Source organism: Brachyistius frenatus, unplaced genomic scaffold, assembly GCF_029030835.1.
Source record: "Brachyistius frenatus isolate BFR_SWC_R1_liver_20210118 unplaced genomic scaffold, ASM2903083v1 Contig_254, whole genome shotgun sequence".
Lineage (NCBI taxonomy): Eukaryota > Metazoa > Chordata > Actinopteri > Embiotocidae > Brachyistius > Brachyistius frenatus.
In genome coordinates, this window is record NW_027210853.1 from 11,810 (window position 1) to 33,526 (window position 21,717).

Consider the following 21,717-nt stretch of genomic DNA (forward strand, 5'->3'; position numbering starts at 1 on the left):
TACTTCTGACATGTGGACATCCACAAAACCAAAAACTGTTGAGAAACTGTTATTTCTGAATAAAAATGAATAAAATGTCCCCTGTCCTGTACATCATTGTCCAAGTTACACAAGCATATTCAGTCCCCTCTTCCTAGTTACACAAGCACTTCCACTGTCCTCTGCCTGCTTAAGCCCATGCCATTTTCCTAAAGTGACAGAAAAACATGATTACACAACCTGCCATATCATATGATACTACCATTTTGGGAAGATGTACACACACAGAATACATTCAAAAACTGTTTTATTGTGCACATATGTGATAATTTATGTACAGAAATTATTTGGTCATACATTTTAGTAATTCATAGTCATTCCCAACAGCCATAATAGACACAAACATTCAATGCATCACATGATGTGGTTCAGATACAGCTGCCTGTCATTATACACTTGGCCAGTAGGTGGTTCCGTGTTCACATGAAGCTTCGAGTAATGAACCCTTTCTGGAACCAACTGGCTGAAGTGGTTGGATGCCTCATGAGGCTTCATCTCACCATCACTCGGTGCAACAACATAAGACTGAACAACTAGATATGTTATATCTGCTGAATGAAGGAGTTGTTTTATTTTCACCAAGTTATCAGGGGAGAGCGCGAACGCAGTCCCCCACTACCAGAAATTATGCAGTCGAGATTCCCACATTTGGGGAATTCGCAGTGGTCAGCACAGCCGGAGTGCAATGGCTGAGCCTCGCCCTGGGTGAACCACCTTCATGATCATGGTATCTCCCCTGCCAGGTAAGTATGAGTTGTACACATCACCGACGGGGAAGTCTTTCACACACAAACCGGGCAGACTGCCGGTGCTGACCGTCTACAAATGAACCAAAACCGCAGGCTGCGACTCCACACCATGTCAGTGTAGATGAAGAGGGTTTGTACCGAAGCCCACAATCATTATTCACCTTATATTTTAAGATAAAATACTGCTTACCCTATCCCGTGATGCAATGCGGTATTTACATATCAAAAGCGATTTAAAGATCACCGACTTTAACTTACTACAAATGACAGAAAGCCAATCAGACGTTCAACTGAAACAAAACTAAATTATATTGCAGGCAAAAGAGTTAGATTCACAACATTAAAAAAAAAAAAAGTAAAAACACACAAATCGTGTTTTCAGCACTGGGATCACTTCCCGTTTTTTTGTTTGCTTGTGGTGTGACACTAACATCCACATCTGCCATCTGCTGGTCTGGAGTGTGAACAGCAGAAGCTTTTGCATTTTGACAAATAGAATAAATTGTGAAACGTGAAAGTCCGTCTTCTGAAAGTATGAACAAACTTTTAAATCATTAAAATGTGCAAGAAATGGAGAATCGATCGCTCCGAGCTGAATGTCGCCATTAAGTGCCCAACTGGAAACCAAATTCAGCATCTTAAAACACGGTCAATAGTAAAACAAAAAACAAAAAACAGCTCAGATACGTAACCGATGCTACATTGATAAACGTATCAAAGGTAATTTATGTGCCCATTTATAGAAACGTTGGAGGCACGTCATGCTCTGCTCCAAAGCACAAACTAAGCTTTCAAACACAAATAAATAAAAGAAATATGAAATAATTCAGGTGAAATAAATTTACCGAAGGTTGTAGTACACTCTGCTGGTAGTATGGGCATGTTCATATTTGTCAAATTCAAAACTCACGTGTCCTTGAGTTCCCTCAAAGTGGTGTAGTGGTTAGTGCTGGTGCTCTGTGAGAAGGTCATTGGTTCAATTTGTTTGAAAATGTCATGTTTTTATAAAATATATATATTTTGTTATTATCATTGGAAATTAAAAAAAAAAGAAGTCATACTAAGCATGTTCAAAATATGAGGAAAAAAATTATGTTGATAAAAAAGAAAAATATTTACAGGTTTTTTAAAAAAAAAGGTAAAAACCCCTCCCCCCAAAAAAACCTACAATGTCACAAACCGGCTTAAAAGCTTTGACAAAAACTGAGGAGACGAAGGCCAAACAAAAGTACTTTATTTAACGTCCCAACTTGTACTTGCACTAAAAACAATGAGTTATCCGTATCGTATTACTATAACATATGATTTACCTGTCTATTAACACTGCACAACAACATGCAGTGCAAAAATCTACTCCAAAGCACAAACTAAGCTTTCAAACACAAATAAATAAAAGAAATATGAAATAATTCAGGTGATATAAATTTTACCGAAGGTTGTTGTACACTCTGCTGGTAGTATGGGCATGTTCATATTTGTCAAATTCAACACTCACTTATCTTTGAGTTCCCTCAAAGTGGTATAGTGGTTAGTGCTGGTGCTCTGTGAGAAGGTCATTGGTTCAATTCAGTTTGAAAATGTCATGTTTTTAAAAATATATATAGTTTTTATTATCATTGGAAATTAAAAAAAAAAAAAAAAAAAAAAAGTCATACTATAGCATTTCATCTAAAATATGAAAAAAGTCAAACTATAGCATGTCGTCGAAAATTTGAAAAAAAAGTCATGCTATAGCATGTTGTCTAAAATGTGAAAAAACAAATTTATATTGATAAAAAAAGAAAAATATTTAAAGGTTAAAAAAAGAAAAGGTGAAAAAAAAAACAAAAAAAACTACAATGTCATGACCCAGCTTAAAAGCCTTGACAAAAACTGAGGAGACAAAGGCCAAACAAAACGACTTTATTTAACGTCCTAACTTGTACTTGCACTAAAAACAATGAGTTCTCCGTATCTTATTACTATAATATATTATTTACCTGTTTATTAACACTACACAACTACATGCAGAGCTCCAGCACCATCTAGTGGAGAACAAAACAAACCGCGGGGATATTTAAGACGAAGCAGAGTTATAGCAGAATATAATTTAATAAAGTCTCCAAAAAGGCAAATGACTTTACGTAAAAATAAGAACGTCCAAGAACGACTAAGAACATCTCTAGTGAAAACAATAGAGCTTTCACACCGATACTCGGTGCTCGGGCCATAATGACAAAACGTCAGAGATATCATGATACTTAAGTCAGTTGGCTGCTTTATTATTAACACGTAGATGGGGGTGCACCGTTCCTGGAGGTACTGCAATACCAGGTCGATGCGTGGAGTGGACGGAGCAAGCCCCTATTCCATCTCCCTGCTCCAAAAATCAATTTAATATATGGTCCCCGGGTAGGGGACGTATCAGATATTAAACTGATAAGAACAGATACTACACTTGATCTTAGCCAAAAGGCCGAGAAGCGATACTGTTAACACGGCAGAGACCACGAGGTCATTCTCCACACTGTCAATCTCACTTCAGGTTTCAGAGACAAACTAACTTTTTGGGGGTCATCCTACAATTATGTAACGATGTGCAGTTAATGGTGATGGTGCTGACAAGACAAGCAGGTTTGTAGAAAAGACAGAAAAAGATTATTTACATCCGAAAAACTACAGCTCGTTTTCCCATAATGCAATGCTTTGCACATGTCTCAAAATCTAACCTAAAATCACCAATTTTATTGATCCATTCTCCTACAAATAACGATCAACTCAACAGGAAGTTCAGATGAAACAAAGCAAAGTGAAACTGCAACCAAAAAGAGTTTGATCCACATCTGATATTCAGAAAAAAGAATAAAAACACGTAAAACAACTGTTTGTTTTTACTTTGTTGATTTGTTGACTGACTTCAGAGTAAAAACAATAATAATAACAGAAGTAAAGTTAGAAACACAGCTCCTCTACAGTGTTTTTAAATGGTGCAACAACATAAGACTGAACAACTAGATATGTTATATCTGCTGAATGAAGGAGTTGTTTTATTTTCACCAAGTTATCAGGGGAGAGCGCGAACGCAGTCCCCCACTACCAGAAATTATGCAGTCGAGATTCCCACATTTGGGGAATTCGCAGTGGTCAGCACAGCCGGAGTGCAATGGCTGAGCCTCGCCCTGGGTGAACCACCTTCATGATCATGGTATCTCCCCTGCCAGGTAAGTATGAGTTGTACACATCACCGACGGGGAAGTCTTTCACACACAAACCGGGCAGACTGCCGGTGCTGACCGTCTACAAATGAACCAAAACCGCAGGCTGCGACTCCACACCATGTCAGTGTAGATGAAGAGGGTTTGTACCGAAGCCCACAATCATTATTCACCTTATATTTTAAGATAAAATACTGCTGACCCTATCCCGTGATGCAATGCGGTATTTACATATCAAAAGCGATTTAAAGATCACCGACTTTAACTTACTACAAATGACAGAAAACCAAACAGACGTTCAACTGAACGAAAACTAAATTATATTGCAGGCAAAAGAGTTAGATTCACATCATTAAAAAAAAAAAAAAAAAAAAAAAAAAAAAAGTAAAAACACACAAATCGTGTTTTCAGCACTGGGATCACTTCCCGTTTTTTTGTTTGCTTGTGGTGTGACACTAACATCCACATCTGCCATCTGCTGGTCTGGAGTGTGAACAGCAGAAGCTTTTGCATTTTGACAAATAGAATAAATTGTGAAACGTGAAAGTCCGTCTTCTGAAACATATGAACAAACTTTTAAATCATTAAAATGTGCAAAAAATGGAGAATCGATCGCTCCGAGCTGAACGTCGCCATTAAGTGCCCAACTGGAAACCAAATTCAGCATCTTAAAACACGGTCAATAGTAAAACAAAAAACAAAAAACAGCTCAGATACGTAACCGATGCTACATTGATAAACGTATCAAAGGTAATTTATGTGCCCATTTATAGAAACGTTGGAGGCACGTCATGCTCTGCTCCAAAGCACAAACTAAGCTTTCAAACACAAATAAATAAAAGAAATATGAAATAATTCAGGTGAAATAAATTTACCGAAGGTTGTAGTACACTCTGCTGGTAGTATGGGCATGTTCATATTTGTCAAATTCAAAACTCACGTGTCTTTGAGTTCCCTCAAAGTGGTGTAGTGGTTAGTGCTGGTGCTCTGTGAGAAGGTCATTGGTTCAATTCCAGTTGGAAATGTCATGTTTTTATAAAATATATATATATTTTTTTATTATCATTGGAAAAAAAAAAAAAAAAAAAAAAAAAAAAAAAAAGTCATACTAAGCATGTTCAAAATATGAGGAAAAAAATTATATTGATAAAAAAGAAAAATATTTACAGGTTTAAAAAAAAAAAAAAAAGGTGAAACCCCCCCCCCCCCAAAAAAAAAAAAAAAAACTACAATGTCACAAACCGGCTTAAAAGCCTTGACAAAAACTGAGGAGAAGAAGGCCAAACAAAACTACTTTATTTAACGTCCCAACTTGTACTTGCACTAAAAACAATGAGTTATCCATATCGTATTACTATAACATATGATTTACCTGTCTATTAACACTGCACAACAACATGCAGTGCAAAAATCTACTCCAAAGCACAAACTAAGCTTTCAAACACAAATAAATAAAAGAAATATGAAATAATTCAGGTGATATAAATTTTACCGAAGGTTGTTGTACACTCTGCTGGTAGTATGGGCATGTTCATATTTGTCAAATTCAACACTCACTTATCTTTGAGTTCCCTCAAAGTGGTATAGTGGTTAGTGCTGGTGCTCTGTGAGAAGGTCATTGGTTCAATTCAGTTTGAAAATGTCATGTTTTTAAAAATATATATAGTTTTTATTATCATTGGAAATTAAAAAAAAAAAAAAAAAAAAAAAGTCATACTATAGCATTTCATCTAAAATATGAAAAAAGTCAAACTATAGCATGTCGTCGAAAATTTGCAAAAAAAAAAAAAAAAAGTCATACTATAGCATGTTGTCTAAAATGTGAAAAATCAAATTTATATTGATAAAAAAAAGGAAAAATATTTAAAGGTTAAAAAAAGAAAAGGTGAAAAAAAAAAAAAAAAAAAACTACAATGTCATGACCCAGCTTAAAAGCCTTGACAAAAACTGAGGAGACAAAGGCCAAACAAAACGACTTTATTTAAAGTCCCAACTTGTACTTGCACTAAAAACAATGAGTTCTCCATATCTTATTACTATAATATATTATTTACCTGTTTATTAACACTACACAACTACATGCAGAGCTCCAGCACCATCTAGTGGAGAACAAAACAAACCGCGGGGATATTTAAGACGAAGCAGAGTTATAGCAGAATATAATTTAATAAAGTCTCCAAAAAGGCAAATGACTTTAGGTAAAAATAAGAACGTCCAAGAACGACTAAGAACATCTCTAGTGAAAACAATAGAGCTTTCACACCGATACTCGGTGCTCGGGCCATAATGAGGAAACGTCAGAGATATAATGATACTTAAGTCAGTTGGCTGCTTTATTATTAACACGTAGATGGGGGTGCACCGTTCCTGGAGGTACTGCAATACCAGGTCGATGCGTGGAGTGGACGGAGCAAGCCCCTATTCCATCTCCCTGCTCCAAAAATCAATTTAATATATGGTCCCCGGGTAGGGGACGTATCAGATATTAAACTGATAAGAACAGATACTACACTTGATCTTAGCCAAAAGGCCGAGAAGCGATACTGTTAACACGGCAGAGACCACGAGGTCATTCTCCACACTGTCCATCTCACTTCAGGTTTCAGAGACAAACTAACTTTTTGGGGGTCATCGTACAATTATGTAACGATGTGCAGTTAATGGTGATGGTGCTGACAAGACAAGCAGGTTTGTAGAAAAGACAGAAAAAGATTATTTACATCCGAAAAACTACAGCTCGTTTTCCCATAATGCAATGCTTTGCACATGTCTCAAAATCTAACCTAAAATCACCAATTTTATTGATCCATTCTCCTACAAATAACAATCAACTCAACAGGAAGTTCAGATGAAACAAAGCAAAGTGAAACTGCAACCAAAAAGAGTTTGATCCACATCTGATATTCAGAAAAAATAAAAACACGTAAAACAACTTTTTGTTTTTACTTTGTTGATTTGTTGACTGACTTCAGAGTAAAATAAATAAATAAATAATAACAGAAGTAAAGTTAGAAACACAGCTCCTCTACAGTGTTTTTAAATGGTGCAACAATATAAGACTGAACAACTAGATATCCGCAGGCTGCGACTCCACACCATGTCAGTGTAGATGAAGAGGGTTTGTACCGAAGCCCACAATCATTATTCACCTTATATTTTAAGATAAAATACTGCTGACCCTATCCCGTGATGCAATGCGGTATTTACATATCAAAAGCGATTTAAAGATCACCGACTTTAACTTACTACAAATGACAGAAAACCAAACAGACGTTCAACTGAACGAAAACTAAATTATATTGCAGGCAAAAGAGTTAGATTCACATCATTAAAAAAAAGAAGACGAAAAACACACAAATCGTGTTTTCAGCACTGGGATCACTTCCCGTTTCGTTGTTTGCTTGTGGTGTGACACTAACATCCACATCTGCCATCTGCTGGTCTGGAGTGTGAACAGCAGAAGCTTTTGCTTTTTGACAAATAGAATAAATTGTGAAACGTGAAAGTCCGTCTTCTGAAACATATGAACAAACTTTTAAATCATTAAAATGTGCAAAAAACGGAGAATTGATCGCTCCGAGCTGAATGTCGCCATTAAGTGCCCAACTGGAAACCAAATTCAGCATCTTAAAACACGGTCAATAGTAAAACAAAAAACAAAGAACAGCTCAGATACTGATTCTACATTGATAAACGTATCAAAGGTAATTTATGTGCCCATTTATAGAAATGTTGGAGGCACGTCATGCTCTGCTCCAAAGCACAAACTAAGCTTTCAAACACAAATAAATAAAAATAAATATGAAATAATTCAGGTGAAATACAGTGGGTACGGAAAGTATTCAGACCCCTTTAAATTTTTCACTCTTTGTTTCATTGCAGCCATTTGCTAAAATCAAAAAAGTTCATTTTATTTCTCATTAATGTACACTCAGCACCCCATCTTGACAGAAAAAAACAGAAATGTAGAAATTTGTGCAAATTTATTAAAAAAGAAAAACTGAAATATCACATGGTCATAAGTATTCAGACCCTTTGCTGTGACACTCATATTTAACTCACATGCTGTCCATTTCTTCTGATCCTCCTTGAGATGGTTCTACTCCTTCATTGGAGTCCAGCTGTGTTTAATTAAACTGATTGGACTTGATTAGGAAAGGCACACACCTGTCTATATAAGACCTTACAGCTCACAGTGCATGTCAGAGCAAATGAGAATCATGAGGTCGAAGGAACTGTCCAAGGAGCTCAGAGACAGAGTTGTGGCAAGGCACAGATCTGGCCAAGGTTACAAAACAATTTCTGCAGCACTCAAGGTTCCTAAGAGCACAGTGGCCTCCATAATCCTTAAATGGAAGAAGTTTGGGACGACCAGAACTCTTCCTAGACCTGGCCGTCCAGCCAAACTGAGCAATCGTGGGAGAAGAGCCTTGGTGAGAGAGGTAAAGAAGAACCCAAAGATCACTGTGGCTGAGCTCCAGAGATGCAGTAGGGAGATGGGAGAAAGTTCCACAAAGTCAACTATCACTGCAGCCCTCCACCAGTCGGGGCTTTATGGCAGAGTGGCCCGACGGAAGCCTCTCCTCAGTGCAAGACATATGAAAGCCCGCATAGAGTTTGACAAAAAACACATGAAGGACTCCCAGACTATGAGAAATAAGATTCTCTGGTCTGATGAGACCAAGATTGAACTTGTTGGCGTTAATTCTAAGCGGTATGTGTGGAGAAAACCAGGCACTGCTCATCACCTGCCCAATACAATCCCAACAGTGAAACATGGTGGTGGCAGCATCATGCTATGGGGGTGTTTTTCAGCTGCAGGGACAGGACGACTGGTTGCAATTGAAGGAAAGATGAATGCGGCCAAGTACAGAGATATCCTGGAAGAAAACCTCTTCCAGAGTGCTCTGGACCTCAGACTGGGCCGAAGGTTCACCTTCCAACAAGACAATGACCCAAAGCACACAGCTAAAATAACAAAGGAGTGGCTTCGGAACAACTCTGTGACCATTCTTGACTGGCCCAGCCAGAGCCCTGACCTAAACCCAATGGAGCATCTCTGGAGAGACCTGAAAATGGCTGTCCACCAACGTTCACCATCCAACCTGACGGAACTGGAGAGGATCTGCAAGGAAGAATGGCAGAGGATCCCCAAATCCAGGTGTGAGAAGCTTGTTGCATCATTCCCAAGAAGACTCATGGCTGTACGAGCTCAAAAGGGTGCTTCTACTCAATACTGAGCAAAGGGTCTGAATACTTATGACCATGTGATATTTCAGTTTTTCTTTTTTAATAAATTTGCACAAATTTCTACATTTCTGTTTTTTTCTGTCAAGATGGGGTGCTGAGTGTACATTAATGAGAAATAAAATGAACTTTTTTGATTTTAGCAAATGGCTGCAATGAAACAAAGAGTGAAACATTTAAAGGGGTCTGAATACTTTCCGTACCCACTGTATATTTACCGAAGGTTGTTGTACACTCTGCTGGTAGTATTTGTCAAATTCAACACTCACGTGTCTTTGAGTTCCCTCAAAGTGGTGTAGTGGTTAGTGCTGGTGCTCTGTGAGAAGGTCATTGGTTCAATTCCAGTTTGAAAATGTCATGTTTTAAAAAATATATATATATTTTTTATTATCATTGGAAATTTAAAAAAAAAAAAAGTCATACTATAGCATGTCGTCAAAATCATACAAGAAAGCTGTACTATCACAGGCATAGTGGTGTAGTGGTTAATGCTGGTTCCTCTCAGTGAGAAGGTCATTGGTTTGATTGCAGTTTGAAACTGTCATGTTGTTAAAAATATTTATAAAATTTATTGTCATTGGAAAAATGAAAAAAAAAATGAAAAAAAGTGTGGACTCCTCGAAAGAATAAATTTAAAGGGCTGTAAAAAATATCTTCCAGTCAAGGAAATGAATACAAATATAGAATTATTAGTGTAGATGAAGTCTCAGGTGATGTTTTTCCTTATAACTGACGAGTACTGTGGACGGCTCGGGATGGGTTGATGACGTCAGGTGGGAACAGCCTCTCTTTTTAGTAGGTCTGCTGGGCTGAGCAGGAAACGCAGAGCATCTTGTGTATGACATCATAAGGGGTTATTCCTAGAATATTCAAGGGGGATCCTGTGAAGAGTTTTTTAAGCTACTTGGCAGACTGACTCCAGGTCACAATTTACAAGCACTTTATCAGCCTCTAGTGGAGAGCAGAGCGAACTGCAGGATTAAACTCGTGAACCAACAACATGTGAGCTGGAACAAACTGCCCCAATGTTGATTTAAAATCTAAATAACCCCCTAAATTACACTAGATTCATTCTTATTGAAGGCTGCCTGCATGTTTCAGCTCTTTAACGCAGATGTTCCAGTTGTTCTCGTCCATTCTGGGGTGGTTTTAGCTGTGTTTGTGTTTTTGGTCATTATCCTGTTAAGAGGACTCTGGACCGGTCACTGAGACAGTTTTCTGACACATCTATTTTTATTAGATGTATATATATATATATATAAACAATATAAAAATATAAAAATTGTATATATATATATATATATATATACTATTTTTATTGTATCATACTAGTGATTAAAGTCACATGTTTGGTAGCTGCTGTGTTTTATTGCTAAACTTAAACAACAACTGCTTAGAAAAAGATAACTAAAAGGACTCATGATAAAAAAAAATGTTAAAGCTTGTTTTGTTTTACTGCTTCTTAAAGTCACAGAAGTTACCCTGTAGTTAATTTAGATAAGTTTTATGCACCAATATTGACCTAAAACCTACTGAACCCAATTAAGCCTCTGGAGGATTAAGGCCGTTTTGTAGAAGCAAATATTTGCTTTTTTTCACCTCTTCCGATCCTTCAATGCATCACAATGTGCTTCTTTGATTACAGGACTGTGCAGCGAGACCACGTGGCAACCCACCATGAGAACATCCAGTTCAAAGCCTCAAGTCTGGCACAAAGACCACCACAGCACTGATCAGGAGAACTTGTTGACTCTTTTTGAGAGTCTAATGGACCCTAGTGGCCAACAGTGGCATTGCACCAAAAAAAACTGTCAGAAAATGTGCCCATTTCCTCTGAAATGACCTTTAATGATGCGTTAATGAAGCAAATTCAGGTGAATTCTTTCAAATAAAACTGAACACCAACCTTTACTCACTTAATCAAAGTCTTTTTAACATCCCTTTAATGTTAATGTTTTGTCAAAATCATTTTTCACACGTTCTGTCAGCTGATAACGTTTAATGTGATTGTCTTTTTTAAATTTGTATTATTTTATTCATGTTTAATTATAGAATGTATTGGAACCATGTTGCATGGTGATTCTGCTCTTTCAATAAGATTGATTGATTGATATGCATTTTCACAAACAAAAATATTTTAATAAGTCAAACAAATGTTTGTTAAAGATGAGTTGGGTCGTGGGTAAACAACCTTAAAAAAAAACAACACATTCAGCACGGTCATATATTAATCATCTATATTTGTGCAAAGCTCATAGCAGATGGACCAACACATTTTCCTCATTTCATCCACAGATTTTCTTTTGATTACACAAAACCAAAATGACGTAGCATTATTTCTTTTTTTAGCCTCGTTACTTGTATTTTGGCAAAGCGGGCAGCAGGCAGACAGGTGAGATGTCCGTGGTCAGTTGGGTGTCACAGCTTTGCCTCTGCATTGTTCAGCGGCGTATACAAGTACGCACCGTCGTCCTCTTCGTAGATGATGGCAACAGTCTCGCCGGCATCCGACACCGCTGCACTGGTCTGCAGGTAAGCCTGAGGAAAGGAGGGGACGGGGGGTTAAATACTACAAATATAACACACAAAATGAACTCAAAAAAATAAATAAAATAAAATACCCTCTCAAGCAGCTGCAGGCGCTCTTCGTTCAGCAGGTTGTTTTGTCTCAGCTGACTGACGGTGTTCTCCAGGCCCAGAAGTTTCTCCAGGTGTCGGCGGTGTCGCTGCTGCAGCACTTTCACCTTTTTCTGCAGCTCAGCCACAATCGCCTCCAGCTGCTCCTTGCTCAAGCTGTTCTTGTGGTAGCTGTTCACGCAACACGAAAAGACACAGTATGAGCTGGAATACAGTGAGAGCTCACAGGAAACTGGCTAATTAAATCTGACCTCATGTAAACTGTGTTCTTGATTAAAACCAAATACATTTTTCTATGAGTGAAATTACAGCGAATGTAATTTAGATCAGGAGTCGGCGCTCACCAGTGCTCCTCCAGCTGAGGTTCTTGCTGCTCCGCGTCGTCGTCCTCCGACTTGCCTTCGTCTCCGTCCTCCGTGTCCAGTCGTTCCACGGTGAGGACCAGCGACGTCGGGGGCGGCGCCACATGTTTGGACACGATGGGCACAGTGGACGTGATGGGCTTGGAGCTCAGAGCGGACGACAGCACCGTATCCGGGGAAATCACCTTTTGGCTGGAGGTTTCAGCGGGGAGAACATTCGGTATCGTCTCGAAGTAGGCGATGACTTGAGTTTCGTGGACGTCGGAGAACTCCTCCGTGGTGTAAGACGCATCTTCGACCGCATCGGAAGCTACGGCCTCGTCTGCGCAACCGAGCGCGGAGTCATTGAGGACCAGTTTGTGGCCTCGAGTTAAAAGGGTGGCAGTGATTCCATGAAGAAGCTCATCTCGCCCCTCGCCGGCAGGGCACTCGGACACGACGACCACCTCCGTGTTCTCTCCGCCGCTGCTTACGTCATCTACCGCGTGGAATAAAGTTAAAGGGAAATTCACCCCAGTTTCGAACCTGCCCGCGGACGCCAGCGGCTCCGAGCCAGTCAGGACAGAACGGTCAGATTCTCCGACATCACTCAACTCCACCGAGCCGGTTTCTCCCTGTTCAGACGGGTTGACGGCGATCTCGTACAGGTGCACCGTGTGCAACGTGCTCTGCATCTCCACGGCGTCCAAAGCCGCCGTCCTGTCGTCTCGAAGACGCTTCGGCTCGTTGTCGCCGTGATCCGCGGCTTTCCGTTTCTAGAAAGAAGCGGGAAGAGTGTCAATCAAAAGCAACACGACAGAGTTTCACAGTTTCAACCGAGAGCAGCTGTCGGGTTGCAAACTAAAATACTTTCCCATCGACTTCAGCCATCACCAAAATCTGTCATAACGTGCTCTTTGTAAATTGGAAATAATCGCTTCATACATGTGCTTTTTTACAACAACAACAACAACAACAACAAAAATCTTGCCAGATCACATATTTCAGTAGTTTTAAATTCAATTAAATTTAAAGCAGTAAAATGTTGAATAAACAGGAAAAAACAAAAAAATCTGTGTTTATGTGTCGCAACTTTTTCAAGAGTTCAGTATTCAGCCAAATTATTTGGCCAATAACGAGCAGCCCTTAAAATTGAATGACAACGCCCGTAGTTTTCTTTGTGCGTTTATACCTCCGCCTCTTGGAAAACGGTGGGCACGGCGTCGCTCTCCAGGTACCGGATCCCCCATCGCACCTTAAAGCACGAAGGTGCAAAATGTTCGTGGCAGATATACTGGTGTCGAGAGGGGGTCCAGTTCTCACGTCCCATGTTCCCCAGCCACCGCTGCAGGCGGGCCGGGTCCTGCAGAGGGAACCTGGAGAAGATGGAAAAGACGCCAGGCGTCGGTCACACTCACTCGTGCTTCCTTCGGGAGAAATACGGTCACAATGTTTGAAACTAGACCAGAAACTGGAGAACCACACCGCCAACTCTCAGTCCACATCAGCAGAGCATCAGACAGGGAGTGATCAGATTACAGACGCTCAACTCTTTGAGGTGTTTTTTTTTTTGTTGTTGTTTTTTTTTTGGCTCGTCATCCAGAGTGACGTCATCAAACGCAAGTCTTTTTAATGGGTCAACTTCCAAGTTTAAAATGATCTTTAAACTCGGTTGCTCCATAAACCAAGACTCAAATCAAAAATAAATAAATAAATAAATACACTTAACTGCACATTTCCCAAAAATGACGATGTGAAATTTGAAATAAAAAAATAAAAAATATTTGAGGACAGTAAAAACTTGTAAACATCGACGTGGCGCGGACCGACTCGTTGAACAGGAAAAGGCTGCTTGGATTAGAAGACGCCTCTTTAATCTGCTCTCTTATCTAAAATCAAATCAAATAAAAGCGTTAATTTAAATCAACAACTTACTTGTAGAAGCTCTTCCGGTCGGTTCCGCCGGTCCCGGAGTCATTCCTGCAGTTCGGTACCGAGCAGTATTTCGGCATCTCGTCGCGGACGTCAGGTGTCGCGGCAGCGAGCCGTCTTCGTGTCCGACTCGGTTCACAACAAGGTGAAACTCGTGTTTCCGCGTGTTTGTCAACTCACGGCGCGCAGTTAGCGAGTGAGATCAGCTGTTTAAAAACGCGGGTGACGTCAAATAATCGCGCCCTCCCTCCTCTCCGGTCGCTGCACGTCTTTCTGAACTTCAAAGTGAAAACGTCATCCACGCGAGTCGGTGACGTCAAGGAGCCACGAGGCGGAAGTTAGCTTCCTTTTTAAAAAAAAATACAATAAAGGTCCCGCAGATTTGATCTAATATTGACTTTTTTTTTTTCATCCATCTATTTATTTTTGTGTGTATAGTTTGTGTCTGAAATTATTCACTGGTCTTACTTTAAAAAAAAAATAAAAAAAAAAAAAATCTTATTGTATTATAATTTTAAATGTGTTCTTATTGTGTGCACTTTTTTTTTTTTTTCCTCCTAATTGTTTATAAGCTGCTGTGAAGATTAAATGCCCCACCTCTTATCTGTCTATCTAAATGCAAAAACATGTGAAACTTACAAAACAAGCGCAGACGACAAGTTGACATAAATAAAGATACCAGCTCGTTTAAAAAAAATAAATTAAAAAAAAAAATCACTGGACTGGCTTTTTTATTCAATATTTTTTTCCAAACATAACACAGAATCTTTCATTGATACAGTATATATACATACACGTCAGCGTGTATTACTTTGTCTAAAAAGTTGAGGGCCGTTGGGACAATGCAGCTGTGCGTTTCAAGACAGGGTTGCATTTTGGACGTTTGTGTACTGCAGAAATCGATATATGAGGTGGTGAAGAAGCCTCCTGGGGATTCTAGCATGTGTTTGGAGACTCGGGTGCCATCAGTGTTCGCGTCGCACCAAAGCTGATGTTGAAGAGCAGACTGTGTGCGGGAGCTTGTCGGGTCGAGTGGCGCGATGACGATCGAGGGTGAAAAGGTGGGAGAGCAGCAGCAGTTGTCTTCCCCAACAGGAAGCAGTGCGGCAGTACAAAGTAAAAATGTCACGAGCTACATGACTGAACCAGCTAAACACACCACTAATGGTAAAACAGCACCTTTAAGAATGTATCCGGAGACAACTAATCTCTTTCTTTTTTTTTTTTTTTTTTCTTGAGACTGGATTCACACCTGTAATTAAGATTTTATATTCCTGTAAAATAAAAAATAAAATAATAAAAAGAGAGACTGACATACTGTAGGTTGGTTTGAGAAACACTGATAGACATGCTGATGTTAAACCAGTTCACAAAGCTCGAAAACTGCAGGCCAACAGTACAATGCTGGGTTTCAGGGTCACAAGATCACTCCTTGCAAAAACGGAACATTTTCATTACAGATCTTTGGTACGCACCAGCGGTTTGATGCCATCTGCTGAGTATATCAGATATTTAAAAACCAAGGAGCTTGAAGAAGGGGAGGCTCGTCTGCTTTCTTTACCCGGTGATGGAACAACAAGGAGCAGGAAAAATTGGTCAACGAGAAATGTGGGATTTTTTTTTTTCCTCCCCCCCGCAAACGTGAAGGAATACATCCCATTTCTGGAGTGGGCTGGTCTAAGTGATCTCCTCCCATCTGAACTACAACATGTGGGTTTGGTTTTTTTTTTGTGGCTTTTTTTGTGTTTTTTTTTTTTTCTGCGTTCAACTAGCTGAAGTTTGTTGGGGAGAAGGATCCTTTAGGCCGAGCATGAGACGAGAGCATGTCCGAGCGCTGGGAGGGAATGAGGTGGCGGAGGAAGGGCGGGGTGGGGGTTGGGGTTGGGGGGTGATTGGGTTCAGGTCCGACGGGAGGTCATCAGTGTCACAGACAGATTAGCGTGGCCTCTACATCATCCCCAACTGCATTAGCGTGTTGGCGTACGCCATGGGCTTGACATTCGGATGAGGCTGGAAGAAGAACGTGAGGAGGAACATTAGTTGAAGCTGCAACAAGCTTTTCAAAAGGTTTTAGTAGCTTGAACGGCCTGTTGCAAAGTTCACTTCCTTAAATAGTGGTCAAACTTGTGTTTTTAAACAATTTACTTCACAGACTTTTCAGATTCAAAGAAAGGTTCAAATTTTACAATGAAGCTCTTCAGTAAATTATTACCAAAACCAAAGGGCACAAAAACATGAACCATCTCAAACATACAAATCTCCCAGAACAATGAATTTGATTTCAGATACAGTATATTAATACGACACACTAGTGAGTAGGTTACTGACCACAGCAGTGAACTGGTGAAATTCTGGCTTGAGGTCTGATCCCCTGAGGTGGATGTAAGCTCCTTTGTTTCCCATCTGATCACTGTGGAAAAGGCACAATACGACATTAGAAAAATGAAAGTGTCCCGCCAAAGCGACAGCTGACTCATCGGTTTAGACGACGCCATTACTTACCAGTAGTTGGGTGCTGAGAACACGGTGATGCACTTCCCTGAGTGAGTGACCTCGTAGCCCTCACCTTTGACCTCATGACTACGCACGATGTAGTCCAGCTTGTTCTGTTCCAGGAAGCGCTCCGTCACGTCGGGCCCAAACTGGCAACTGACTCCTCTCTTGCTGACCGACCGGCCACTCTGCACGAGAGAGAGAGAGAGAGAGAGAGAGGAGGACAAATTCATTTTTAATCCAAAATGATGCTCATCCACCAGTGGAGACTCTGAATTAGACCTTTTGGGTGGGAACCGACCTGAGGCTGTGGATCCGACCAGAGCAGGTCACACATTGGACCTGTGAAAGAGCGGCAGAAGGTGATGAAATGGATCTGCTCTTCTCTACAGAGAGAGAGAGTTTGGGGTCTGACCCTACCTGAGTCTGGAGGCTGTCTATTCCTGTCAATCTTCCTGAGGTCCTCCAATGTGACGCCGTCTTCACTGAACAGTCCCCCGTGCATCACCTGACATGCAGAATCTTTATTAGGACTGTGAGTGCAACCACACAACAATAATCATCAGAGTCATATCTTCTCAGCAGTAAGTAGCATCCTATAAATAACTGTAAAATATTACACCGCTTCCATTTATTGACTTAGGAAAATGATCAAAACGTGACGCCATGAGTCAGAAACCTTTAACGGACGCCTGAGCTGGTAAACAACATCTAAACCATCCGCCGCAGTCACGTCTTCCAGTTCTCGTTGCCAAATCTTACCAGTACTTTGCTGTTGATACACTGTGCAAGAGGCAGCCACTGGAAGACCTCGCTGAAGAGCTGAAACATCTGGGCTGTGTACTTGGCTTTGACCTCCCCTTCGAAGCCGTACATCTGGTTCATGTTGTCCGTCTCGTGGTTGCCTGCAGGTATAAAGCTTCGTTACTGCACGTTGTACAATCCAGGTTTAATACGCTGATGCAAAAGTCTGTAATTTAACAGTCGGAGCGAAATGAAATATGAAAAAAAAAAAAAACGGCTTTCACTGTTGCTCTATAAACGCTACGACGGTAACCAGGGCGACGCATAATATATCGACATGTAACGGATGTAAAAACAATGCTCGGGCACACAAGTGAGCGCTCTCACCTCTGAGCAAGTGGAAGTTGTTGGGGTAGAGTAGCTTGAAGCCGAAGAGGGTGAGAATGACCTCGAGGGAGAAAGAGCCACGATCCACGAAGTCGCCATTGAACAGCTGGATGCTGCGGTTAAGCACTTAAAACGAACAGGTTCAGACATCACGGCACAAACCTGGAGGATGACCGGCCCGGACAAATATTTTTTAAACCCGACGTGTGGCCGTTCACGCAACGAAAGGATACGTAAGGGTTGGTCTCTGAGGGTAAGCCGTTCAACTTGAAGATGTTGAGGAGGTCGTAGTATTGCCCGTGGGTGTCACCACAAATAGTAATTTTTTCTGCCTGTTGAAGAGAGAAACAGAATAGAGTCCAAAACAACAGATATTAAGTTCGTAGGCGTGCCAATAAAAAAACAATCTAGCTCTGCAGTCCCGTTACAGAGGAGGGAATATAATTATTTCTCTGGAAAGCTCTTACCTCTTTTAATGCGATTTCAACAAGACTCGGTAGTTTCGATAGAAGATCTTTCACTTGCACCAAAATCTGAAAGAGTACAACAATAATATGTACTACAGGTAATACTACTTTCAGAGAGTGTGCTGTATTTGATTATGTAATAAAAATAAACATGCTTACCTGGTAAGCACACTTTCTGTGCAGTTTCTTCTGGTCTTGGAACCAATCCATCATCTCGTTCATAAACGTCAACGTGACTTTTCCATCTTCGAGTTTGGGCCCCACGTAGTCGTCCTCAATCGCTGCAATGCAAGATCATCTTTAATTTCAAATATCACAAACAGTCAAGAATCGAATGGTTCACGCCGGCGCGTTTTGTTACCTTTCAGCTCCTGTTTTACATGTTTTGTTTAATCGGTGCAAAAAAACCCGATTAAATCACACTATTATTACAACTGCAACATATTTTCTTTATATTCATGTAATAACAGAAAACTTACTCATGTTTTCAATGTCCAGAGAGTCAACAACAGATTTTTTGATCTCGTCACTGGCAATGGCTCGTTCAAAGGCCTTCTGTTTCACAATCTTGTTACATTCCTGAAACTTCATCCTCGCATCCTTGTCGTTCGGTCGAACCCTCACTACCTGTAATCAGACCAGGGAAAGGATATGACACAAACAGAGGCTAATCATCACCTGCAAAGAACATTAAATGAATGTTCATAAAAGTATATTAACAATAAAGGTTCTTATGCAAACGGCTTTCAGGTGGGTGAAAATCATTTGTGTGGTTCTGTAAATGGAGAACATTTAACCAAACCTGAAGAGGTAAATACAAGTAAACGTACTTTTCTGACGTACAGATGGTATTCAACTCACAAAAGGAAGATTGCACACTTTCCTGTGGAACAGCAACAATATCCCTTTTTATTTATTGCTGTTGGCACACAGGCGGTGAAAACTATGCATTTTAATCTGGGCTCATTTCATGTTAAAGACATTATGCAATAATTATTATCTATTAAAAGTGCCTTAAAAATATTGTAAAAACCCAATTTTTTTTTTTAATATAGTGGCCCCCTGAAATGTTTTATTACATTTTCTTAACATGAATTAAGCCTATTATTTTCTCATAGGAAGTGTTTTTTTTGTGTTTTTTTTGCATGTTACATCACATATTATGAAAAGCGCACAAACAACAATAAACAGCTTTGGTATGAGTCTATTCACGCTGCATCTAACTGGCTTCCTGAGTGGATTAAAGGATAATCCCCCAAAATACAGGGTTGTAAGGAAACATAAAGAGCCTAACGCGCAGTGACAGGTCAACGAATAGGACCGGAGGGCGCTTTCTTCAGAGAAAATCCAGATATAGGCTGTGCAATCGCTCATGTCCTGCATGTTTCAAGGTTCAGACAACATGACAGCGGAAAGCACGCAGCTGCCATCAATCAAAGTGGCTATATTTCTTACCGTTTCGTAGTCCTTAAGTGCAGCTTTAAACTTGCCCAGTGCCATGTTGGAGGTGGCCCGGCGGTAATATCCCTTAATGTAGTTTTTGTCTATCTCCAGGGCCTTCGTAGCATCTGCCAGGGCATAGCCATAGCACTCTGTGCGTAGGTATGCCAGGCTTCGGTTGCTGTAGTAGATGGCGTTGGATGGATTGAGCTCCAACGCCTCCGAGTAGTACTTGATAGCATTTTCATAGTCTTTATCTGAAAAACAAAAAACAAATGTTAAACTCTTATTGGACTGAGTCTGTAATCCCAAACTACGGCAAAACAAAAATACTTTAAAAAAAAATAATGAATCTGAAGCAGTTAAGACACGTGATCAGTCTGGTATTATGCTGTCTATATTTTATTATCTATATTATTCACTGAAAGACAATAAGACAGATAAAGCTTTACTTGTGGTCCTGAATGATATCAGCACGTATTGCTTGTGTGGGTTGGTTGATATGACCCTCAGAGTCACTAACGATGCAGACATTTTACATTGCACCCAGAAAACGTTAAAACGTGGTTTCGTAGCCGTGTTGTTTTTTTGTTTTTGTTTTTTTTAGACAGGCATCGGAACAGTCCACTTTCCATGACCGCGGCCTCGCGCATGCGCACTTCGACCCGCGGTTAAAACACCGGGGGCCTCCCCAAACTCAAACATCAGGACACATCTGTCGGGAGTCCGCGTCACAAAGACCGACTCGCATTTTCCACAACGTACGTGAACTAAAGCACACGGAAAGACTGGTCTTCGTCACAGATTTATTATTATTATTATTATTATTATTTAGGGGGAGGAGGAGGGGGAGGAGGGGGGGGGAGAAACCTCACTTAAAAGATCTAACGACAAACTGTCACAACTAAAAAAAACAAACAAACAAACATAAACAAACGGGAGTTTTGGCGCCACAGGGCCCCGAGCAGCGCGCCAAAAAAAAAAACACCCCGCGACGGCACGCGCGGTGCTGTCACCGTTTAGAAGGTTGGCACGCGAGCGGCTAACTAGCCGCGGCTAACTAGCCGAGCCGCCCGATCCAATGAATGGGCTTCACGGTTAGCACGCTCTCGTTAGCTTAGCTTAAGATGTGCCACCCGGCTCCGCGGCAACCGTTAACCGTGACGGCGTCACGCCGCCGTCGCAGCGAGCGATCGCGCTGATATCTGCCGCAAACTGCCCAAAACGAGCCGGTGACTTGACAGGTCTTCAACGTTTACCTTTAAAGTACTTATTCGCCTTCTCCTTGAGTAGCTCCGCATCATTGCCTCCCTCCGCCATCTTCTTCTTGCTGCCGTGTTCCGATCCGTGCGCCATTGACCGGACTGTCGCAAAGGTCGCAAAGTGCGGTTTTGCTCGAACTATGGTTTTGTCGTTTGTCACTAGTTTTACTTTGAAGGACAAAAAAAAGTCTTCCTGTTTGAGAGAAAATCACGAAAATTGTAATTAAGGGTAATTTATTAGACTGGTAAGTGATGTTAAAACACTTTACGGCTTGAAAATGCACACACTGTCGAAAAAAAAACAAAAACGTAAACAAAGGCAAGAAACGAAACAAGAATTTTTATTTGTCCACTTTATCTTGTTTTTTTTAATTTTTAATCGAGTTCTCAAATAATGTGTGTATTTTATATTGAGGTTATAATGTCTGAAATGGAAACTGCATGTTTTTGTGGGAGTTTTTTTTTCCCATAATGATTGTCCAATATTTAATTTTCTGCAGTGTCCCGTTAATTTGAATTAAAGTAAAGTGCCTGTATGTCGGGATTTAGTTACGACACTGAGGTAAATTGAGTTTGTTATTTAAATACAGTATCCTAGATACAATATTTTCATTTGAGTTCTTGTAGTTTATTAACCAGCAGAGGTCAGGGCATACTTTCACATAAATACCCATAAAAAGCTGCATAATCCGTCTGGTTTGTAGGCACCCATAAAACTGCTGATAGAGCAAACTACGTTTATGAGAGGTTAGCCATAACATTTTTAAGATGATGAGTAATGTGAT

The 21,717-nt window shown here is 40.3% G+C and overlaps 2 protein-coding genes and 4 non-coding genes across 6 annotated transcripts; all 6 read right to left on the reverse strand.

Annotated features, from left to right (window-relative positions):
* Window positions 1-626: 626 nt before the first annotated feature.
* On the reverse strand, window positions 627-790 carry LOC138634237 (U1 spliceosomal RNA). Its single transcript, XR_011311957.1, has one exon. It is a non-coding gene; the product is annotated as a U1 spliceosomal RNA (small nuclear RNA).
* A 2,274-nt stretch (window positions 791-3,064) lies between these two features.
* LOC138634239 (U2 spliceosomal RNA) lies at window positions 3,065-3,255 on the reverse strand. The gene has a single exon (XR_011311959.1). It is a non-coding gene; the product is annotated as a U2 spliceosomal RNA (small nuclear RNA).
* Window positions 3,256-3,832: 577 nt separating this feature from the next.
* On the reverse strand, window positions 3,833-3,996 carry LOC138634238 (U1 spliceosomal RNA). The gene has a single exon (XR_011311958.1). It is a non-coding gene; the product is annotated as a U1 spliceosomal RNA (small nuclear RNA).
* A 2,337-nt stretch (window positions 3,997-6,333) lies between these two features.
* Window positions 6,334-6,524, reverse strand: LOC138634240 (U2 spliceosomal RNA). Its single transcript, XR_011311960.1, has one exon. It is a non-coding gene; the product is annotated as a U2 spliceosomal RNA (small nuclear RNA).
* A 4,820-nt stretch (window positions 6,525-11,344) lies between these two features.
* On the reverse strand, window positions 11,345-14,355 carry LOC138634226 (THAP domain-containing protein 5-like). Its single transcript, XM_069720989.1, has 5 exons — window positions 14,143-14,355; window positions 13,400-13,583; window positions 12,211-12,983; window positions 11,851-12,037; window positions 11,345-11,767 (listed from the first exon to the last, which is right to left on the reverse strand). The coding sequence occupies exons 1-5, from the start codon at window positions 14,217-14,219 to the stop codon at window positions 11,648-11,650; spliced, it is 1,341 nt and encodes a 446-aa protein (XP_069577090.1). The 5' UTR covers window positions 14,220-14,355; the 3' UTR covers window positions 11,345-11,647.
* A 1,531-nt stretch (window positions 14,356-15,886) lies between these two features.
* On the reverse strand, window positions 15,887-21,026 carry ppp5c (protein phosphatase 5, catalytic subunit). The gene is made up of 13 exons (XM_069720974.1): window positions 20,930-21,026; window positions 19,686-19,927; window positions 18,710-18,857; window positions 18,390-18,511; window positions 18,231-18,296; window positions 17,997-18,095; window positions 17,764-17,869; window positions 17,395-17,537; window positions 17,053-17,140; window positions 16,934-16,974; window positions 16,642-16,820; window positions 16,468-16,549; window positions 15,887-16,149 (listed from the first exon to the last, which is right to left on the reverse strand). The coding sequence occupies exons 1-13, from the start codon at window positions 21,024-21,026 to the stop codon at window positions 16,087-16,089; spliced, it is 1,476 nt and encodes a 491-aa protein (XP_069577075.1). The 3' UTR covers window positions 15,887-16,086.
* Between the last annotated feature and the right edge of the window lie 691 nt (window positions 21,027-21,717).

Excerpts from the sequence above, each read along its gene's own strand:
- LOC138634226 (XM_069720989.1), bottom strand. The coding sequence starts at position 14,219 with ATGCCGAAATACTGCTCGGTACCGAACTGCAGGAATGACTCCGGGACC. Across the intron at positions 13,584-14,142 it reads GACCGGAAGAGCTTCTACAA|GTTCCCTCTGCAGGACCCGG; the intron begins GTAAGTTGTTGA and ends CATCTTCTCCAG. Across the intron at positions 12,984-13,399 it reads CCGTTTTCCAAGAGGCGGAG|AAACGGAAAGCCGCGGATCA; the intron begins GTATAAACGCAC and ends GCTTCTTTCTAG.
- ppp5c (XM_069720974.1), bottom strand. The coding sequence starts at position 21,026 with ATGGCGCACGGATCGGAACACGGCAGCAAGAAGAAGATGGCGGAGGGA. Across the intron at positions 18,512-18,709 it reads TCTGGACATTGAAAACATGA|CGATTGAGGACGACTACGTG; the intron begins GTAAGTTTTCTG and ends CTTGCATTGCAG. Across the intron at positions 16,150-16,467 it reads TTCACCAGTTCACTGCTGTG|CCTCATCCGAATGTCAAGCC; the intron begins GTCAGTAACCTA and ends TTCTTCTTCCAG.